This window comes from Diabrotica undecimpunctata, chromosome 6 (genome assembly GCF_040954645.1).
Source record: "Diabrotica undecimpunctata isolate CICGRU chromosome 6, icDiaUnde3, whole genome shotgun sequence".
In the NCBI taxonomy this organism is placed as follows: domain Eukaryota; kingdom Metazoa; phylum Arthropoda; class Insecta; order Coleoptera; family Chrysomelidae; genus Diabrotica; species Diabrotica undecimpunctata.
The window spans coordinates 7,111,004-7,127,030 of record NC_092808.1 but is presented as its reverse complement, the minus strand read 5'-3'; the positions used below and the strand labels follow the sequence as shown (position 1 = coordinate 7,127,030).

General features: G+C 33.0%; 1 protein-coding gene across 1 annotated transcript in view; it reads right to left on the bottom strand.

Annotated features, from left to right (window-relative positions):
• Positions 1 to 16,027, bottom strand: part of LOC140444726 (calaxin) — a 28,130-nt gene that overhangs the window by 5,210 nt on the left and 6,893 nt on the right. The window contains exon 2 of the mRNA XM_072536489.1: positions 8,190 to 8,436. Coding sequence (XP_072392590.1) covers positions 8,190 to 8,434 — 245 coding nt within the window. The 5' untranslated portion in view covers positions 8,435 to 8,436. The remainder of the gene's footprint in view (positions 1 to 8,189; positions 8,437 to 16,027) is intronic.

Genomic DNA, 16,027 nt, shown 5'->3' with positions numbered 1-16,027 from the left:
CATTGTCTACTAAAGTTATAATAGTTGCAAAAATATTTACATACACTACATTCACATATTTACAAAACTTTATCATTTCTAAATAGAGTATAAAAAGAACAGAGGCAAAAATATTTTAGAAAATTATTTTCAAAATTGAGGTGTGTCTAAAAGCTGGTTTTATACCGCTTTCAACTAAATTTAAAAATATTTACATAAATTACGTATACGTAGAAAGTTTACCAGTTATAAATACAATTCAAAAAGTACTTACATACTTATGTAAAAATCTAGATCTATAATAATTGTTTCTTTGAGCAACTTATCTGTATTTTTCCAGCTGTCATTCGTTATTTTCTCCATTTCTAATTCAATTAGACAAACCACAGATGAATTTAGGGTAAGCGAAACATTACTTCTTCTTACTGATGCTTTTAGCTCATGCCATATGTGTTCAATAGGTTTGAATATGCAATAGTAAGGAGGAATTCTTAATACTGTATGACCCATTTCTTCCGCCAAACTGTCGCAATAATATTGTTTTCTGATGGAAAATGATTTTAAAGTTTCAAGTAATTGTTTTTTAGAATAATTATCTTCATAATATACACTCACTCAAAAATGTTTTGCATATTATCTGTAACGCCACTGAACGTTTCTCATTTGAAATTTTTTGCACTGAGTTTTTTTTGTCTGCTAAAATAATGTATTTTATTGCTTGATTTTTGTTTCTTAATCGTCGCAAAGATTCTCAGTATTCATATTGCGTTCATCAGTTTTCGAAAACCGATATTTGTAAAAATTGGTTTGCGTTTTATTTACTTTGTAGTAAACAATATGAATAGACGAGTGATATCTGAGTTCAACAGAGCTAGAATCGTTACTTTTATTGAGGAAGGCTACACACAAGTCAACGTTGCTGTCCGGGTTGGAGTTAATCAAAGTGATGGATCTCGGATTGTGAAAAAATATCGAGAGACTAATTCTGTTAGTGATCGTCCAAAAAGCGGAAGAGCGAATGTTGAAAGTGTATAAACTACCAATGTCCAAGAACGCTTTTTAACGTTAACTGCCCGGAGAAACCCCTCTATGACTGCCTTAGCTATTAGAAGAGAGCTCCAGAAAGCTCATAATATTGTAATTTGCGATCAGACTATTAGAAACAGGTTACATTCGGCGAATTTATTAACAAGAAGACCATTGTTTGTACCAAAGCTTACGTTAGAGCAGAAAAGGACTCGACTAGAATGGGCCAATGAACATTTACAATGTTCGACGGGATAGACTTGACCAAGTTCTCCAAAGAGTCCCATTTCAAGGGGCTGCTCCATAATGTTTTGGGGCGGCATCATGCTAAACAATAAAACTCCTTTAATTCCTATTGTTGGTAACATGAATGGACAAATTTATATTGATACCATTCTTAGGCCTGTTGTACGCTTGTGGCGAGGAGCTGTTGGTCCAGAATTTATTTTTATGGACGACAATGCGCCTCCCTATCGTACGAGACATGTGGCAGATTTTTTAGAGACAGAAGAGATCGTCAGATTACAATGGCCACCTTACTCACCTGACCTTAATCCCATTGAGCACGGATGGGATATGCTCAAAAGAAAAATTCAGTCCCGGCAGCTACCCCCAAGGACAGTACAAGACCTTAGACTAGCAGCGATTGAAGAATGGGGCACCATGGACTAGAACTACATTAATACACTTATAAGAAGCATGGGACATCGCATTCAATCTTGCATTGATGCAAGAAGTGGAAATACGGCTTATTAAGTATTAGTTTCTATATCTGTACAAAATAAAAAAAAATATATTTATAATACATATTGTAAATAATGATAATAAATTGTTAATCCTTTAAATGTTTTTTTTGTTGTTTTTTTCAAAACATACAATTTTATATATATAATAAAGTATTGTGTTAAAAAAATATAGATTTCACCAGATTTGGTGGATAATTTTGAAAATATTACATTATGCAAAACATTTTTGAGTGTGTGTATATCATTTTCCATCATATATTCCTGGATTCTAAGGTGTCATTAGAACATGGAACTTTATTGGACCTATGACTGTGGTAGCTAGCTGGCATCGTCCATCACAATTACACTGTTTGGTGCTATATTTGGCAATAACTTCGTTGAAAACCAGTTCTCAGATAATTCTGACGTGGTGTCATCATGATAGTCGACACGGGAGTCCTTAATGTTTTTGCATGACAAAGCTAAAGCATTAGGTATAAAATAATTTTTTTCGTGCATGGATTATTGTAATACATTTTCCTTTATTTGATGAAGCTTTTGTAGTACAGCGACCAGAAGAATCTGCCAAACCATATTTTGGAACATCATGGGTATCAAACCACGTCTCATTCAGATAAACAATTTCTCGTCTACTTTCTCTGTATTTATGAATTTCAATTAAAAATTCTGTCCTCCATATTTGTAGACGAGCAGATTCCATAATCACTTGGCGTTTATCGATCGTTTTTATTTGAAAGCTGTTTTTTAGAAGACATTGCCTTACTGTCTCACTGCAGCACTTGACTCATGTGTCAACTTTCTGCAACTTTTCCATGATGGTTTTTAACGTGGGGACCATCTGTTCTTCATACATGTTATACATTTTTTCTCCACATCACTCCCGTCTTTTCTTCTACTTACTATCGGTTGTTTTTTTATGGACCACACTGTGTTAATTGGTCTTCGTGTTAAAGCTGCCGCTTCCTGTCGCAGTTAAATTAACGGTTGGGGGATTATGGCAATTCGAGGCGATGTGTCCTGATTGTTTTACAGATAAAACACTCCATTTTATCTGTTGATAAAAAATTATATTTTCATTACGTTTAAAAGGTATTACAATTGAAGTTTGAATTCAAAATTGTCTGTCTTGGAAAAAACATAAACTTGGCGTCGGAAACTAAGAATGATTCTTTTGGTGGGGGAAACTAGTCTGCGAATACAATAATTGTTCGACTTGATTGGAGTTTGTGAGATAAATAAATATCCTGTTATTTAATATCTTAGAAGCAAAAGATATTTATTTGGAACCACTATCATCGCCTATAGCTTTAACATAGTCCTATAATTTAAGAGTTTCATCAGCATAATATACTGCCGTCTTTGGAAACGAAATATAATTATTTTTTCAGAATTTGTTCCGAATTGAATTATGTTTTTAGCCCCCTTTCAGACGAGGATACTGTATCCGAGACGCAGATATTACATAGACTCAAATGGAGCTTTGCACACGGGACACGCGAGGGATACAGTATGCGAGATACCGAATTCAGTATCTCGGACCTTCCTGTCGCTGACGACTGAATGCGTATGCCAGATACAGAAGAAACATTACGTTAAATGAACGCTTTCAGTCAGACACGAATACTTTTGCACCACATTCCATAGACGCGCGATTTTCTGTCGAATAATTGTGAATGAGCAACGAAAGAAAGAAGGTGTTTTCTGAATATAGTTAAATAATGGAGCGTGCTGTATTTGATAATGACAAATTTATTTGTTTGGTACAATCAAATCCCTGTCTATGGGATACAGCATCGCCAGATTACTGCAATAGAAATAAAAAGCAGCAGTGCTGGGTCGAAATTTCTAAGCAAATGTGCGACAATTTTGAGGCCATGACTGCAGTACAGCAAAATGAATATGGTAAGAAATAAACATGTTTTTATTATAAATACATAGGTATTTTGTTTCATACGTATACAGTTTAGTTTTAAAAGTTTGCTAATTGGAATATTGATTATTTAACGAATATAAAACTACATTATTGTGAAAGGAATACGGTCATTTTTTATTAAGGGCGAGCTAAACAATTTATAAATTGGAGATAAGTACACAGATTTATTTTAAATTTAAGTGATAGACTTTAACTTTAACTTAAAGTCATAGAAAGCCGTTCTTTTGATGAAATACTTTTACCCATAGTTGTGTCTTTTTTACTCACTTGAATTTCCAAAATTTTATGAAATTCTTCAAACGACTTCACAGACATTCGAAAATAATTAAAAAACTTCGATGGATATTGCAATAAATCTTGATACAGCAAATTATACGTTCCCCTGGTTTCTCTTAATTCTACAATAGGATGAACCCACAAATCACGTCGTCTTTTCAGTTTCTTTTTCTTTTTATTTAATATGTACCACACCATAACACACTCTTCTACATCCATAATCCAAAAATATAACCGCACTGCACTGCTACTATTTTCATACTGACTGATATTTCAGTATCTCGCATACAGTATCCTCGTCTGAAAACCCTCTTAGTTCGTAATTACACATTTTGCCGACACCGCAGGTACTTGATGAACCGGCTAGACCACTTTTCGAAATATATTTTATATCAATAACTAAAAGTAAAAGTAAAAAACTGGATTTATCATAGTTCCAAATAAACTAAACAAATCTAACAAAAAATGTTCAAATACGTACGTTATATTTGTACTCACTCTTTTTTAAATAAACCCATGGCAAAGCTTTTGATCAGAGTGTCCTACTGATAAAAGTCAAAATGCGTTTTAAAGGTGAACAGTACACCATTCGTATACAATTTTTGCATTTTAGCGCAAATATGCACACAACAACCTTAGTAAGGTACGTTAAGATGGAGGGAAATCCTGAAGAGATAGTAAATTCTCATTTAGGACGAAAAATAGTATTTTCGGAAGAAATGGAATCAATGCTCGCCAATCACTGCTTAGAAATGGAAAGAAGATATTTTGGAATTACACAAAAAGATGTGCGTAAATTGGTATATAGCTTATGCAAAGCAAATAATTTAAGAAATCCATTCAGCGTGACCAAAGAAAGTTCTGGAAAGAAATGGTTTGCCGGATTTCTTGCAAGTCACAAGGAATTATCACTAAGAATGCTTCAAGAATATCATATGTGCGTATTAAATCATTCACCAAAGAAAACGTTGTGGCACCTTTTGATTTATATGAGCCACTTTTGGAAAAATTGAATTACAATCCAGCGTGGATTTTCAATTGTGCAACCGGTGAAACTGGTCTCACCATTGTTGCGTCACAACATAAAAATCTGAGAATTGTGAAGCAAAAAAAAAAACAAATTGGCGCAATCAGCTCAGCCTAACGCGGATCTTTGTTAACAACAGTTGTGTTTTAGTGCAACAGGCGCAATATAGCGCCTTTTTTAATTTTCCCTTGAAAGAATATGAAAATGGAACTAATCATTAGCACTCCGTCTGGATCTAAGTATGCGTGTCATGTATCTGACTGGATTCAACAATAAATTTCTGTTAATTGGCTCCACCATTTTATTAACACAACAAAGCCTAGCGCTGACGATCCAGTGGTTTTGATCCTTGATGATCATTACTATCATATAAAAAATTTGGAGGTGCGAGAAAAACATGTACACCTAATTTGCCTTCCACCGCATTCGACATATAAAACGCAGCTCTGCAGCTATTAGACGTGGACCGTTCAAAAATTACACGTAGGAGATCACAAACTGGCTTAGGCTTAGTCCAGGACGTGGTATAACAGACTATCAAGCTGGGGAACTTTTTGGAAACGCTTATATAGAAGCAGCAATCAATTAATGAGTTTAAGAAAACTGATATGTTTCCCCCCAACAGAAACGTATTTAAATAATGTGATTTTGTCGCAGAAATTTGTTGAAGAAAGAGTAGAAGAAAAAACAGTTAATGAAGAAGCAGTGGAAGAGGAAACAGTCAATGAAAAAATAATAGAAGGAGAAGCAGTAGAGGAAAAGTAATTTTATAAGAATTTTCCAGAAGAAAAAACCTCTCAAAAACAGGTTACTCCTACAGGTTTGGTGCCTGTGTCAATAGCTTCTAAAAAATCCTAAAAAAAAGAGTATACGAAGTGGCAAAGCTGCCATTGTAACAAGCACTCCATACAAAGATAAATTAGAGAGCAGTATTGAAAAAAGGCAATTACCTTCAACTTCTGGCGTTAAAAGAATGGTAAATAATTCAAAAACAAATAAACAAAAAAAATTCTTAACCTAGCCAACAAAAAAGGAAATTGTCAGTGATCAAAGAAAATCTAAATAAACATGAAGAGGATCCAGTAGTTCTTCATCCTTAGATTCAGCCCCTGAAGTAGAGTATCAAGATTCAAATGTAGATGGCGTGGTAGAAAAACGAAGTTTGTTCGGATACGTCCCAACGAGAAATACAAATCCGACTGCATTGTGGCCACCATCAAACACCCACCGTCACTCATGGTCTGGTCTGTGGTATCCGGCAAAGGTACAGGCCGTCTCTACGTGGTAGAACACACGATGAGACAAGACCAGTACCGGAAAGTACTTGAGACGAGACTTTTGCCACAGCTACTGGAATGGTTTCCTGGAGAAGAGGAACCCATATTTATGGATGATAGTGATCGTTGCCACAAGGCTAAGAATATTTCAACTTATTTAAAACAAGTTCTTGACTCGCCAGACAACTCGCCTAATATGAACGCTATTGAGAATGGGTGAGAACTACTGAAAACGGAGATTTTAAAAATTAATAATAAAAGGAAGTTACTTGAAACGCTCATATATGAGTGGAATCATAATCCTCATCTCATTAAATTTATCCCTACTTTTGTAAAAATTATACTTTTTTAATAAATAAAAGGTTTTTGTTAACTTTTTTAATGCAGCTTAATTACCTAAGAGTTAATATTCACAAAAAAAAAGGGTGTGGCAGTCCAGTGGGACTGCCGGTGGAAGTTACACTTCTATACACGCATTCGCCGTTACAAATTTATTTGGGAGTCAATCTGCACAATCATTACATATGTAATGCTATAGGTAAGACATAGCAGAAAGAGAAACAGAATTAATAACAACTTACTAACAATTAATAAACAACTTTTGACCTGTAAATGAAGGACTGAATCAATATTTTGATGAAAATGTATATTTCTATTTTCATATATGTATGAAGAGAGTTGAATGCAATTATTTTTTTACACATATTCTGCAGTAAAATTCATTGTTTATTTTGTTATTAATATAATAATACAATACAAATTAAAATGCAATATTCATAAGTATTTAAAAATGACAATAATATACATAACTTTTCTACTTACGCATATATGTTTAATTTACCATGTAATAATATTAATAAAAAAGTCCTCCCCGACTGGGAATCGAAGAATTATTATTTTGAAATACAAAAGACTAATATAATTATGAATATTAAATAAATAATACAAAACATATCATATAAATAATAATATTAATAAATATTTAATTATATATATATATATATATATATATATATATATATATATATATATATATATATATAATATTATATGTATATATATCTTTATATAATATATATAATATTAAATTATATATACAAAAGGAACATTTTTATATTCGAGAGAGGAAGAGAGAGAAAATATATCTTCTGTCTCTCTCTTTGCTCATTATCTTACATATGTAATGATTTCACAGATTCACTCCCATACAAATTTCCAACGTGGAGCGCGCGTATAGAAGTATAACTTCAAAAAGAACAAAACAGTATTTTTTTCAAAATTTGGCCAGGTACTGTAATATGGAGTAAAAAAACCTTTTTTTTAAATACTGCCTATTTCCTTTTGTATTTTGTAACGCGGTGTCTTTTTAGTAAACGCCTAAAAAGTATTCAAGAAAACCTAAAATTTAAAAATAGTGCCTGAAATTAGTTACGTTAATTTTTAATAGTATTTTTAAAAAAAATACCCCATATTAGGCGACTTTCCTCTAAGAGTTTTAACATCGCCAATTATGTGTTTAGATTACAAAAAAAGTACTGGGAACATTTCTAAAAACTATAATTGTATTGTAAATTAATTATATAAAAGAAGCTTAGTCTCGTAGTGAAGTATCTGGGAGTAGAAATATCCAACTACGGAAAGTCTAAGGAAAAGAGAGTGTGAGAAAACAAACAAATAAAACAGTTTATATATCAGGATGTCTAAAAGTGTGGCTAAAAACTGATGTGAGTTGGTAAAAAAAATTGTGGAAGAAAACAATACCTACTATTAAAATTTTTATCAATAAAACAATCTTTCTTCAAGTATTCGTCGACTTTTCGACTTTATAAAAATCAACTTTTTCCATGGCTTTAAAAAAAAAATTAAATATCCTCTTATTGCGTCATCAATTGTAAAGAAAAATGACTATTTAAAAACTCGCTTACTTGTGTAATAATGTGTCCTTTTTTGCCGCCTCCATAATTTTCGGCGAACATTTACACACGTCCTTATCGCTCATCTTCTTGCGCCCTCTGCTCTTCGCACCGGAACTTCCACTGGGCTGATTGGAAGTTTTGGGAGTTTTTGCAGCTGCTAGAAAGAGTGTAACACCCTTTATAACAAAAACTCCACCGCGCACGCTTAGTTTCTTTCCAGACGACGGAGTCGCCTGAGGTTGTTTATTAGACATAGCTGAAAGATATCAGTTGTTGAAAAAATGCTTTCACTTTTCATGCAAATCGATTTTATAGGGTCTTTTTGTAGAACGATGCACTAGGTACGGTAAGTGATGGATAATGGATAGATTAACGAGGCAGGTGAAAAGGAAAATTTGTGTGTCAAAAGATTTCGCGCCCAACTTTTGTATATTTCCTTTTGTAAATTGTAAAAAATTTGAATGTGATCTTATATAAAAGTATAACGTAATATAAGGGTTGCTACTTATGTTTTGGAACAGAAAAGTAAACAAAAACATTTATACACATAAATAAAAGAAGTTAATCGTTTCTTTTTTCATTCCGAACGATATGACTTCAAAGCAAGGATTTTAAACGATTTTAGACTTTTTCAGTAGACCTAAATAGACCTAATAGACCTAAATAAATCGGATAGAGATCTCCTGCAAGATGATGTAAATAATATATTTTTATGGTCAAAACAAAATGGTTTAAGCTTAAATCCAACTAAATGTTCTTGTATTTCATTTGGTCGTATAAATAATCTAATAGCTAATAGATATGTTCTTAATGATGTACTCTTGGATTCAGTTACTGAGATAAGAGATTTGAGTGTATTATTGGATTGTGCATTGACATTTAGAAGCCATTTTCTTAAAATTAAGGAAACAGGATTTCGTAATCTTGGTTTCATTTATCGTAACAGTCATGATCTCTCACCTACTGTGTTTAAATTATTGTATTGCTCTCTGGTACGCTCAGGTCTTGAATACTGCTCTGTTGTTTGGTCCCCATTTCATCAAGTATACATTGATGGATTGGAGAGCGTTCAGAGGAAGTTTCTAAGATCTTTAGCTTTTAAAGCACATATTAATATAAAAAATACTGATAATTATTTCATAGATTATTCTATAATAATGTCTCAATTTAACATTACTACATTGAAGAACCGCAGGTTGAGAGCTGATATGTTATTTTTGTTTAAAATTATAAACAACTTTATTAATTGTCCTTCGTTATTAGCCAATGTACACTTAAACACAATACATAGAACTCGACACACTGCACTCTTTTATATTCCTTTTCATAGGACTGATTATGCTCTATATATAAATATAAATAAATATTAGTATAAATAAAGGAGTAAGGCAAGGATGCATACTATCCCCTATGCTGTTCAATCTTTACTCGGAACTACTATTCAAGCAAGCCTTGGAAAACCTTTCCACAGGAATAAAAATTAATGGAGAACCAATATCTAGCATAAGATATGCAGATGACACTGTCCTACTGGCTGATACAGACACAAACTTACAGAGGGTTATAGACCACCTTAAGGATGCTTGTCGAGAGTTTGGAATGAAGATCAACGACAAAAAAACAAAAGTAATGGTGATCCAAAGAAAACAGAATATCCCCTTACCTATAAAAATAAATGGGAATATTTTAGAACAGGTAAACCAATACAAATACCTTGGCTGTTGGATTAATTGCAAGCTGGACCCAGAACAAGAAATTAAAGCGAGAATTGCTCAAGCTAGGGATAGTTTCTTTAAGATGCGCGTTCTATTCTGCGATACACATATAAATATTAAATTGAGATTAAAACTTGTAAAATGTTTTATCTGGTCTGTTCTTCTCTACGGAGTCGAAACATGGACTTTAAAAATAAAGAGCCTGAATAGAATCGAGGCATTTGAAATGTGGGTGTACCGTAGAATTTTAAAAATTCCTTGGACAGCACGAAAAACAAATGAAGAAGTACTAGCGAGACTCAATTTAGAAAAAGAACTATTGAGAACAGTCAAAAGAAGAAAAACCAGTTATTTAGGGCATTTGTTGCGCAACGAGAAATACTACATCCCTCAGTTGATAATAAAAGGCAATTGGAAGAAAAAAATTGTCCTGGTTACGTAATATCAGAAACTGGACAGGACTTGGATTTGAGGAACTCTTAAGAACAGCTGAAGATAGACAAACGTTTGCCACCATAACCGCTAACCTCCATTGATGGAGACGGCACTTGAAGAAGAAGAAGAAGATTATGCTCGTCATTTTCCCTTGTCGAAAATGCTGAGCTCTTGCAATGACCTCCTATTGGATCCTTTCTGTACAAACATTAACGCTTTCAAAAGGCAACTTGAGAATGTAATTATCAATCTAGATATGTGATATTTTTATATATATATATATATATATATATATATATATATTTTTAACTTTTGTGATTTGATATACTGTTTTAATGTACAAATTTTAACTGTTTACTTGTTTCTTTGTTATTGTTTGATGTTTCTTATTGTTCTATATTGTTCTAAAATTCTATATTGTTTGATTGTGTACATGATCTTTACTTTTTACCATTTGTTGTATTTTATTGTAAATGGTTCTACCGTTGAAATAAATAAATAAATAGGGTTCCGCTGTTGGTTTTCAGAGGTTCTTAAACCAAAATATTCTTCGTCGTCCAGGGCCATGTTTTCCTTCTATTTTTCCCTAAATAAAGACATGTGGTAATTCATATTTACTATTTCTCATCACGTGGGCAAAGTACTCCAATTTTCTCTATTTTACGGTATTCAGAATCTATCTTTTCTTTATTAGATGCTGTAAAACTGCTTCATTCGTCACTCTGTCCATAGGTTAAGGAAATTAGCAAAAAAGTCCCCTGTTTGTGACACTGAACCAGACAGGCAAAGGAGATTTGTTCTGAGTAATATGGACTTCTGTTAGAAAAACCTATATGTCCTGCAATTAATTAGTAATTAACAAATTACGGTCAAAAAACGGCAAATTTTCAGTTTTTTCGTCTATCAGCAAAAAGCGATGAATTTGAAACAAATTTAAGAGTAATAAACTTCAAAATGGCGTTTTTGAAATGTTTTTATCCTTATTTGTTACTTAGAAGATTGCAAAATTAGTCAAAAATTTTGGTTTTTTATAAATGTTAATAATTTTTTTAAAATAAACTTAGAATAAATTGTTTAGAAGTTATTTTATCTCCACAAGGAAACTAAGTTCCTGTAGTTGGCTGTATACCATATAATAAAAATTTTTCCAATAAAATCCTTAATAAAAAGTATATAAAAAACCCAGTCGGGCTATGTTAAAAAGACAAAACGTTTTCGGAATAAGTATTCCATCATCAGTGTCCTAAAATATTTAACCACTTAATTAAAAAGAACATGAAATGATTTAAATTTTGACTAAGGTTAAGGTTCAATCGAGATTTTCTCCCTCTCCATCACCAACTATTCTCCTCACCCACATCCCCAATTTACTTCTACAATAAAAATCTATATTCATGATTAGTTCACCTAATACTCATCTTCCTTAGTTCACTTTAAAAACCTTCCTTCCAATAAATCTTCCTCTCCATCTATCCCACTCTATTCTTTGCAACCCAAACTTCATGTCTTAACCACTATACCCAATTTTTTCCATGCTTCTTTTTCGACACTTCCAAATTTAGATTAGATCATCCGTCATCCCCCCCCCCTTCCAGATTATGATATTCTCATTTTTCTTTTCTACACAACTCCCTCAGGGTTTGGTTTTCGGTCCTCTGGGGACCTCAGCCTTCTGTAGTCTATCCGTTTATCACAACTTAATTAAAATTAAAACACCTTAATTTTCATTCTCTTTACTCAAATTTAACAGAGCCACCTACAACAATTTTATTTTATTATTATAGTCAATATAGACCAACAGTTCATTCAACTTACCAACTTATAACTTAATCTTTAATTTCCTATGTACCTAGTGTTGCTTTATAACAGATAGGGCCTTTTCTCAAGTTATAAGTTGAGTATATTACGATCAATATATTACAAAACCACTCCCAACCATCAATTTTTGTCCATTTCATATACTTGTCAACACACAAAACATAACTACATCACTCAGTCTGTTAACACCATGTTAACACCTAATCAGATATTTATATTCATGAACTTGTAACTCAAGAAGTTTTACATTTACCAGGTACCAAATGTTGTTTTTTGACATACAGGGCCTAATATAATTGAGTTATAAGTCAATTTTTACATGAACTTTATATTACAATAGTTTTATTTCATTCATTGAATAACATTTTCCACCTGTCTCTAGTTTCCATTTTCCAGGTACCAAATGTTATTGAAACATAAAGGGCCTTATATTAGAATCTTTTTCATCACACCACTTGACACTGTATAGTTGGTTGCCTAACTATAATCACATAATTTTCTCATCACAATTTCATCTCACATACATAATTTAAAACAACAACATTGATGGTTGATACTGTTATAATTTTTTAATTTTATTTCAACTTTCACAATTTTAAATATATTACTTCATATATTAACGGTGGCTTCTGTCTCAAATAGACACATACAGTTACACTGACTGCTCTGTCATGACTTCCGTCATAACCTGTTAAGATTGTCATTTCAATCAGTTGCTTTAATAAAGTCACAGTATGTTGTCTATACTGTGATAAAGTCCTCGTAGACATACCGTCTCAGGACTTGCAACTTAATGTAGAGTCATATGTCGCCATGTTACCAATCCAACGGTAACTTTACCATCCTATTTGTAAATACGACATAATGTAAACTAAACTTCATATATTAATTTTTAAAGGGTTTTTACCCTCATATTTAGTGGCTACATTCATGTAATATATTGTAAGTATTAACCACATTTCACATTAACCTTAGTCAAAATTTAAATCATTTCATGTTCTTTTTAATTAAGTGGTTAAATATTTTAGGACACTGATGATGGAATACTTATTCCGAAAACGTTTTGTCTTTTTAACATAGCCCGACTGGGTTTTTTATATACCTTTTTATAAAGGATTTTATTGTAAAATTTTTTATTTGATCTATTTTTCTGTAATTTTAAAGATAGTTTATGAAAGAAGAAGGGTAATTCTATCAACACTATTAAAAAAATATTCATCATCATCAGTGGCATTACAGCTCGTTATGAGCCAAAGCCTTCTTCAGAACAATCTTCCATTCGCCCCTGTCTCTGGCAACTCTTCTCCATGCTTTTACTCCAATGAATTTTAGATCATCCTCTATGTTATCTTGATACCTAAGTTTTGGTCTTCCTCTGGCTCGTCTTCCCACTGGTCCTCTTCATCTCGCCTAATTACATGTCCTATCCATCGAAGGCGTGCTAATTTAATATATTTTACAACGTCAGGTTCCCCAAAACTTCTATATAACTCAAAGTTGTAGCGCCTACGCCACCTGTTCTTGGATTCCTCCATATATTTTCCTTAGAATTTTTCTCTCGAAACGTTTAAGCAATTCTTGGTCGTTCTGTGTACGTGACCACGTTTCAGACCCGTATGTTAACACTGGCCTTATTAGTGTTTTATATATGGTAACTTTAATTTTTCTGGGTAGTTTTGGGGCCATATGTTTCCTCAAGCCATAATAGCACTATTCTTCTTTTAATTTCTTCGCTGACATTGTTGTCTTTGGTCAGCAGCGAGCCCAGGTAGACGAAAGTGTCTACATCTTCCAGTTCTAGATCATCAATTAATAGTCGTGTGTGTTTATTTTTAATCCCATTCTAAGTACAGACGCCCTTAGTGATAGAAATGCTTCGATCAGAGATTCTGTGGACCTAGCAATAATGTCTATGTCATCTGCATATCCGACCACTTGTACAGATTTATTAAAGATGGTGCCATTCGTATTAATATGGCACTCTCGAATTACTTTTTCTAGTGCAAGGTTAAAGAAGAAACACGACAGTCCATCTCCCTGTCTCAGTCCATTTTTACAATGGAAGGGTCTGGAAAAGTCGTTTTGGATTCTGACTACACTCTCTACACCTGTGAGTGTAAGTTCCGTTAGTTGAACAAGATGAAACGGCATTTGAAATTCCACTATAGCCTGTAGAAGTTTTTGTCTGTTGACCGAGTCGTATGCGGCTTTGAAATCCATGAATATGTGGTGGGTGTCGACTCCGAACTCAAGCGTTTTCTCAAGAATCTACCTGACCGAGAAGATTTGATTCGTTGTTGATTTGTTGGGTCGGAAACCGCCTAATTTCCAGTCCGCGGGCGTTTCCTTCCGTTGCCAGATTTTGGTTACTAATTTATGCATGTGTTTAAAAAGGGTGTCACCACCATTCTTAAAGAGTTCGGCAGGAAAATTGTCCAAACCGGGAGCTTTGTTATTTTTCAGTTTTGAAATGGCTTCTCTAATTTCTTCTTCGGTGGGGGCGGCTCTTGAGCGTTTTCATCCATTTCAGGCAAAGTAATTTCTATTTGGTCTTCTTCACGACTATTGCTAAGCAGTTCTTCAAAATGATTCGCCCACCTGTTTAGTATCTGTTCTTTGTCACTAATTATGGAACCATCATTGTCTTTACATGCTGTTATTCTGGGTTTGAATTCTTTTCTGCAGCTGTTTATCTTCTGGTAGAATTTTCGCCAGTCTTTTCTATTGTGCCGGTTAACAATTTCGTTTAGAGCGTTTTCGTATAGCTTTCTTTTTCCTTATAAACGGAAAATTTTCCTTCCTTAAAAAATATTATCAACACGATTAAAAACAAGGATTGCAAGAGTAAATATTGCAAAATAATTTTGCAGAAACATATCGATTTTTTGCTTATAAATAATTACAATAACTTTTTAACTATTGCCTGCAGAAAAATTATTTATACATATTTGAAAAGCCTGCATTTTTCTACAAATTTTTAAAAAAGAAACAGTTGTCCTAGGACAACTTGAGACGAAGTTAGTCCCTGTTTTAGATTGACAGCAGCTTTGTTTATAACATCTAAGAGATCTTATTAGCGCCATTTGAAAGAACATTTTAAAGTTTTAATGTGCAAAATTCGAAAAAGATTGCCTTTTAGTGAAATCGTCCACAAAGCTTTAAAATGTGGTCCTCAAAATCGGCCAGCTTTGAAAATAGCGGGAGTGGCGAAGGCGAAGAAGCTATTCTCTGGTTCTTGTTTATGGATTTCGACGTTTCTTTTTTTAATTTGTACGTAACTTTTACTTACATTACGAATATGTATTATTTAATGAAATAAATTGTTAAATACCCTACACTAATAATAGCAAAACTAAAACAAGAACTACCAATAATTCCAAAACCTGTTGAGATTAAATTATTAATTAGAGCGTCTTCAATAGAAGCAGGTTGTAAACAGACTAGAGGAAGAAATAAATAAAAAGCTAGAGAATCTATTCGACAGGATATAGAAGAAGAGTAGTATACCATACAGACAGCCATGTCGGAAGAAGCGGAAAAGTGTATAGGAAGAGAGCATATAAAAAGACGGCAAGTCTGGTTCGACGAAGAATGTAGGAATGCTTTGGCAAGAAGAAACGGGGCAAAACTACAAAGAGATAAAAAATATACCCAAAATGCGATCTAAAACTATGTGGCAAGAAGAAGAGAAGTGAAAAGAATTTTCAGAAATAAGAAAATAATTGAAAAACATATAAAGAGCCTACATAAACAAAGAGGTAAAGAATTTCTAAATTCCTTAAAAACTGTCCAAAGTGACCCAAAGTACCCGTATCACAATATGTGTATTATATTAAATCTGAGAGTATTGTAGGTAGAAAATAGAAAATGCAAAGATGC